We start from the raw sequence: 8,347 nt of genomic DNA, 5'->3' as shown, positions 1-8,347 counted from the left end.
ATCTATCTATCTATCTATCTATCTATCTATCTATCTATCTATCTATCTATCTATCTATCTATCTATCTATCTATCGTCTGTCCTTCCGTCCGTCCATCTATCACACCCTTCTTCTAATGCCAGTAATAGTCGGTTTATTTTCACCTCATATTTTGTGGCTTTAGTTGCATCATCTTAATGCACTAAATGATGTGAAACCATTTTTTTTTTTTCACGGAACAGTCTACAGTTTTGTTTGAAGAGGTTAAGCATTGCTAATGATCAGGTTTTCTAACAGAAAATGCACAAACACATAATTTCTTTGTTTTACTGTTGTTTATTTATCACAATTCTCAAACACATTTAACATTTGAAGACATTTTTATTTAATCAAGCTTTATGTGCCATAAAACATGACATTATTATATATTATATATCGGCTTATATGGACATAATAATGCTTCTTTAAATAATACATAATGTGCAATAAAGCATGTTTGCTGGTCCTTTTGAGTTCATTCTCTACATGTAAAAACTGCAGTTGTGTAAAACATAGAACTTGAACTTCAATAGATCGAGTTGCCAGAAATTGTGACTTTGAAAAGTGAATTTTAATCAGCCTATAAGGCTTAGGCTGTTTTGATTTCTTTCATATTGCAGTTAGGCCTGTTTGTAAGTCTCTGTGTGTATGTGGACTCCATGCATACTTTTAACACAAGGAAATTTTGTACACATTTTCTTTAGGCATAATGTGATTTTATGGTTCCATTACATTGGAATATTGTTGTATGGCCAAAGTAAATTATGCCATAGGTTTTTGTGAAATGCCATCACATAACAACGACAACATGACCGACGCTGTACATTCAGATTACATGAACACACTTTTCTAACAGTCATGAAGTAAGCTATAAATAATGTAGTACCTACTTAGACAATCCTGTACTAGGAAGGACTGGAGCCTGCAAATGAAAGAGCCAGTCCTTGTTTAGTACCACGTCTAGCTTTTATTCACCTTACTTTGCAGCACAGAAGTGGTTTTCTGAGTGCGTGAGACTTTTAGGTGAATAACTAGACGAATATCAAAGTGCAATAAACTGTACAAACCAGTGTGTTTATACAGTAATTACAGCAATACATTGAAATAATGTAAGACATGCCCATTTGCAGTATAAAGCAGAATGCAGTATCTGCTATGGATAACTGAAAGCGATTGAAACCGTAGGCCTTGTCCATTGAAGTTACAACAGCCGGGCCGGTTATACAATGCAGAAAAGGTTAATAACACAGCCAAATTTGGCAATGTTTTGACCTGTTATGAAATATCACTTAAATTATTCAGTGTAATTATATTATGTTCAGTATAAAAACCTTAAATAATATAAAACATCAAACACACTGCAGAACGTTATAGTGAAATGCTCAAAACCCAAACTATTTCACATGAATTATTCCAAATGGAATAATACGTGCTGTACACTATAATAAATAATTATATTACAATGTGCAAAACAGCAGCATCCGATAAGTTTAATGTTGTGCCCTGAAACACTAACATTGTGCACTGAACGTTACATGACTCTGAACACGTCTTGTGTCATCAGTTCTTGTCAGTTCAGTTTTTCAGCTGTAGAGGATATTGAGAGATCAGTCACAGTTTAGCATCAATTTGCTGTTCAGCTCATGATGAATAAACCTCAGCAGTGCAAGTGGATTTAAACAGAGTTTCTCTCACCTCTGACTGTCACTGTGATCAAGATTTCTCCTTCAGGGTCCAGAACTCTGTATGATCCTGCATCTCTGGGTGTAAACTCATTAATGATCAGGTTTCTATCTCTGATGGTGATTAGTTCGCTCTGAACTCCATCAGTTCTGCTCCAATCATCTCTCCAACCTGTGCTTCTTCTGCTCTGATGCTGCACTTTATCAGCGTTTGACAACAGAACATCCAACTTCAGCTCCTCACCTGTTTTCACAGAAATCTCATCTGAGAAGAAACACAAAGACATTAATCATTATTATAATCAATTGAAGCCATAAGAAAATATTTAGGACTAGAGGGACAAATATAATCATTTGTGAGCCTGGAGCACAAAAGCCGTCTTAAGTCGCTGGGGTATATTTGTAGCAATAGCCAACAATACATTGTATGGGTCAAAATTATAGATTTTTCTTTTATGCCAAAAATCATTAGGATATTAAGTAAAGATCATGATCCATGAAGATATTCTGTAAATTTCCTACCGTAAATATATCAAAACTTAATGTTTGATTAGTAATATGCATTGCTATTTGGACAACTTTAAAGATGATTTTCTCAATATTTAGATTTTTTTGCACCCTCAGATTCCAGATTTTCAAATATTGTCCTATCATAACAAACCATGCATCAATGGAAATATTATTTATTCAGCTTTCAGATGATGCATAAATCTCAATTTAGAAACATTGACCCTTATGACTGGTTTTGTGTTCCAGGGTCACATTTTAAAATCAGCGATAGGAAAACCCATATCCATTCAGGGTCTCTTAGATGCAACATCAACACAATTACTCAAAGAAAACCAGAAAGCATGCTGATAATTTGACCAGTTTTGACGTTACCAGCGACACAAAGTTGGTACGTCCTGATTTGTTGCTCCAGCTCTGCCTGATCATTGCGATAATAGACTCTCAAATTGTACATCCCAGCATCACTGAAGCTCAGATTCTTGATGACGACGTCACAGGCTCCTTTCTTACACACTCTGCAACTACACTCTTCAGTCTGACAGACGGGGATGTTTTCTGACCCACTCAAATCAATTTCAGGAATCTCACTGCCATCATATTGACATGGCAGTGTGATGTTGCCTCCTTTTATCCCTACCTTAAGTGTTGGGGAGGTTTCTGCAAAAAAAAAAAAAAAGAGTATAATATGCATTCAGTACTGAAAAGTACATGTGGTCTTTCTCTCTATTCTCTGCAATCGTCATCATAAAATGTGATCCTGGAGCACAAAACCAGTCATAAGGGTCAATTTTACGAAATTGAGATTTATGCATCATCTTAAAGCTGAATAAATAATCCAAATATACCCCAGCGACTTAAGACTTAAGTTTTGTGCTCCAGGGTCACATATGTTCTAGCAGAGCTATTTTAGTCATCTGGATTAAGAAATATATAAATAAAGGCATTCAGGAGCCAACAATATTAGTAGTGCCATGTTTTGACATTACAGATGTTGATGACAGTGGGATAAAGCTGTAGCAGATGTACAAGTGCAGTTGTAGTGAGTTCCTGTGAATAAATAGTGTGTGATGACAATATGCTAAAGAATGTCAAACAAAGTCACTTCACCGAGTGATGCAACAAAGAAACAATCAACTAGAACAAGAATGGTTATAATTTGTCAACAAGAATGACTGTATACTGACCGCTGTTTTTGAAAAGGCAGAAAAGCAGCAGAATTCGCAAGCAGTTGAACCTGTGGAGAACACAGAGGAGCTGCTTTATGTGACAGATACAGGTCAATGCTTTCCTGAGACTAATAACTTTCACTTTATTGTAAGGGCAAAAAGGGCATGTGCTCTGCACAGGTTGAGCCCTACCTGTGCACGTGCCTGCTTTATCTGAATGTTTGACACATGTTGATCCATGCATGATAAAAGTTGTTTAGCATTGAAAAGAATGTGTTACGCTGACGTGTTTGTGGTTACAGGAGCTTGTGATTACGTCGTGGGTGGATGCATGAACTGTTGCTTTTACTGAGCACTAATGCCGTCATTTGTGACTTGTTTATTATATTTGCATGCTAAAAGAGTTACGTTTAACGTGAACAAGTGCTATGCTGGCTATTGATATTAACTGAAGAGGATAAATGATTAAAAATACATGTAAAATAATTAATTAATAATTGAAATAATAAGAAAATAAATTAATTATAGGACTGGTACAACATTTACACAGACTACATATGTTCTCTTTAGCATAATAACCACAAAAAAACGCCATCATAACTTCTATAAACTCTTAAACATCACTTAAAGTAGTTTGATTAGTAACAGCACTGGTCCGATCAACAAATCACAGAATACATCAAATTAAATGGAAAATTAAGATGAATTTTACTCATCAGGATACAATTAAGCTAATTTAAGTTCAAATGAATATATTCACCTCTGTGGAAATGTCATAATTTTATTAAATTAGACCAACAAGAATTAAAATGATCCGTCAAAGCAAAGTATTATTTAATAACCCCACACTGTAAGAAATTATTTTAATGATTTATCACAGCTTTTTTTGTTTTTGTCAAATTAACTTTCCGATGGGAGTTTCTATTGATCAAACCAGTCTTTTTCTTTGTGTTAATTTTAAGGCAGCAAGATGACCTACTTTAAGATAAACCAACAATAATCTTCACAGTGCACTAATAAACAGCATCATAATCATCATAATTGCAGTAATAAATAAATTAAGCATAAACACACTGACTCCTTTCCACATCACTTACAGGTTTAGTTTTCCAGAGAAACAAAATTGGTATAGAACACAAAAACAACTTTATATTTAAGCTTTATATTTATATTCAAATGTTTATAGCCTATTGAGAAGCATGCAAACTTACATGGCTCTGTAAGAGTCTTCTCTTTAAATGTCAGCTGTTTGTAAGCCACAGCATATATAGTGAGACTAACTACACATTTAAGTAGAAACAAAACTAAAAGTATCACACACACACACGCACACACACACACACACACACACTCTCTCTCACACACACACACACGCGCACACACACACACACGCACGCGCACACACACACACACGCACGCGCACACACACACACACGCACGCGCACACACACACACACGCACGCGCACACACACACACACGCACGCGCACACACACACACACGCACGCGCACACACACACACACGCACGCGCACACACACACACACGCACGCGCACACACACACACACGCACGCGCACACACACACACACGCACGCGCACACACACACACACGCACGCGCACACACACACACACGCACGCGCACACACACACACACGCACGCGCACACACACACACACGCACGCGCACACACACACACACGCACGCGCACACACACACACACGCACGCGCACACACACACACACGCACGCGCACACACACACACACGCACGCGCACACACACACACACGCACGCGCACACACACACACACGCACGCGCACACACACACACACGCACGCGCACACACACACACACGCACGCGCACACACACACACACGCACGCGCACACACACACACACGCACGCGCACACACACACACACGCACGCGCACACACACACACACGCACGCGCACACACACACACACGCACGCGCACACACACACACACGCACGCGCACACACACACACACGCACGCGCACACACACACACACGCACGCGCACACACACACACACGCACGCGCACACACACACACACGCACGCGCACACACACACACACGCACGCGCACACACACACACACGCACGCGCACACACACACACACGCACGCGCACACACACACACACGCACGCGCACACACACACACACGCACGCGCACACACACACACACGCACGCGCACACACACACACACGCACGCGCACACACACACACACGCACGCGCACACACACACACACGCACGCGCACACACACACACACGCACGCGCACACACACACACACGCACGCGCACACACACACACACGCACGCGCACACACACACACACGCACGCGCACACACACACACACGCACGCGCACACACACACACACGCACGCGCACACACACACACACGCACGCGCACACACACACACACGCACGCGCACACACACACACACGCACGCGCACACACACACACACGCACGCGCACACACACACACACGCACGCGCACACACACACACACGCACGCGCACACACACACACACGCACGCGCACACACACACACACGCACGCGCACACACACACACACGCACGCGCACACACACACACACGCACGCGCACACACACACACACGCACGCGCACACACACACACACACACACACACACACACACACACAGGTGAGTGTGTTGACAGTCTGGGAATATTTGGTCATTATAGTCCTCTACTGGAGGTTCATTCAAAGCAGATTGAGCTGTCAGAAGATCAACGTAATATTGTATGATGTTCAGCGACTGACATAATCTTGTGAATTATTTATTTAATAAGCCACAAATGCATTTAATAATTAACTTATTGAACACGCTGGCTTTTATTTTGAAGGAAACACCTGTTTCCATGATCACGTGATTTGATGGGCGGTGTGCTGAACGGGTCACGTGACTGATGTGATGCAGCAGCCGCGTGTGTAGAGTTTAAAACATGTCGATGTTTATACTCTATCATCAGACCACACAGCAGAGATACACTGAAACGCAAAGTCTTCCTCTTTCGTTCCAGAGCAATGAAAAGCATTGAAGAATAGTCTCTATATCAGTGCAAGTGTTGCTACACACTTGATTTACTGCATCAAACCATATGTGCAACACGTGCAACATATTATGATGGGAGATTTCTACCATAGGACTGTAATAATGAACTTTAAACAACGCTTAACTCAACACAGATGCTGCAGTAACGCGTTATGACCACCAGGTGGAAATGTTTCATTATTTTGAATTTTGTGCTAAATGAATTAAATAAGCCAATTTAATACTCGTAATAATATATTGAACAATGCATAATTCTGTAAATATATTACAGTGTAGCTGTAAATACAGTTGAGGTCATTTTGCAGAATCTGCAAAATGTTAATTATTTCCCCGGTAATTCTGATAAGCTGTCGGACACGGGCCGGGCTAGGGCCTGAACGTCTCGGGCCAGGGCAGGGCTAGGGCCTAAATTTGAGGCTCGTTCAGGGCTCTAGCAGACGGAGTACATGTAAATTTGGCGCAACAAATCCCAATAACTTTATACACACTGCACTTTCAGATTTAACACTGTGCAGGATTTCTGTCAGACTGAGAATCGCCCCGAGTGCTCTCATATACATTCGGTTTTGGTTTACTTAGATCTCGCTAAACGTGCAGTGGTTTACGAATTTTAGGCACATATAAAAGCAAGAGTCATGCAGAACGTTTACAATGTAAGTTTTGATACTTTTTAAAGATAAGCTTGTGAGTTTCTGTGTTATTATACCAATAGTTGTGTTTATTTGTGAAAAAGGGTTGCCTGCTAACCTGCTAATGATGCTAAGGAAATGTTAACATGTTTACCATTATTATGATGATGAACAAAGATTATCTTGATGGCTTTTATTGGTGGAATTATTAATTGTTTTACACTGATCAAATTATTTCTTGGTAGTAGGTTACTTAATTTCTAGAAATGTCCTTTGGGAATTTGGGGTTGAGGGATCATGTTGAGTCGATTACACTGAACATCTATAAAATATATTTAGAAAATGATAACATTTATAAATCTTAACATTCAGATTATAGTTTAATGTTTCTTATTGGACTGTTTTCATGTAAGATCCACTTGTGTGTTAAATCTTCAAATAAAAATGAAAGTGAAGGTTTAGAGTCGGCAGTATTGCAGTTAATTTCCACTCAGCAAAACATTTTGTTCCTGTATTAATGTGTGATGTGTGTCTGTATCTGTCACATAACTGCTCTTCTGTATTCTCATCAGGTTCAGATGCTTCAATCTGCTGCTGCTGTTTGGCCTTGTCTTTCATAGCAGTCAGTATCATCTTGTTCCTAAATTGTGTCCATTTCTTGTAGTCAGTTGTTTCTCTGTTGCAGCAGTCAGTCTGATTTTGTTGACATTTGTGGATTGATTGATTTAAATTTCCCAGCATATTACGTCATGACATCACTGATTAATCTTTGTAGTTTATTCCAGTTCATTTATTTTAATAAACTTTTCACAAATCACTACAGCTGCACTGACACAGGTGCTACTGTATAATACTGTAATCAACACTAAAAATTTTTAAATGTGCCACTGCTGATTGCCTTCATTTATATGTATTTTTATTCTAGTTGACTAAAATAGCTTTACTAGAATATTTTATGATGAGCTTGATTACAGAGAACAAACAGAAACACCACATTTATTTTTCAGTACTGATGCTTTGTATTGAATTAATTTTTACTGTCTGTATTTGCAGGAAGCCCCTCGATACCTGTGACAGGAATAAAGGGAGGAAACGTCACGCTGACATGTGAACTTGAGGCCAATAAGATTGTTCTCATTGAGTTATTCAGTGAGTCAGAAGACATTGATGTTTGTCAGACTGAAGAATGTAGTGGACGAGTATTTAAAAAAGCAGCATGTGATGTCGTCATCAAGAATC

The 8,347-nt window shown here is 39.7% G+C and overlaps 1 protein-coding gene across 1 annotated transcript in view; it reads right to left on the bottom strand.

Annotated features, from left to right (window-relative positions):
* The window catches only part of LOC107704415 (nurim-like), a 13,191-nt gene extending 5,450 nt beyond the window's left edge, over nucleotides 1-7,741 (bottom strand). Inside the window, exons 1-2 of the mRNA XM_016507370.1 lie at nucleotides 7,654-7,741; nucleotides 1,715-1,966 (exon numbers count right to left, since the gene is read on the bottom strand). Coding sequence (XP_016362856.1) covers nucleotides 1,715-1,966; nucleotides 7,654-7,741 — 340 coding nt within the window. The remainder of the gene's footprint in view (nucleotides 1-1,714; nucleotides 1,967-7,653) is intronic.
* Between the last annotated feature and the right edge of the window lie 606 nt (nucleotides 7,742-8,347).

This window comes from Sinocyclocheilus anshuiensis, unplaced genomic scaffold (assembly GCF_001515605.1).
Source record: "Sinocyclocheilus anshuiensis isolate Anshui unplaced genomic scaffold, SAMN03320099.WGS_v1.1 scaffold61, whole genome shotgun sequence".
Classification (NCBI taxonomy): Eukaryota; Metazoa; Chordata; class Actinopteri; order Cypriniformes; family Cyprinidae; genus Sinocyclocheilus; species Sinocyclocheilus anshuiensis.
Note: the sequence above shows the minus strand (reverse complement) of the source record. Positions and strands in the feature narration are given on the sequence as shown.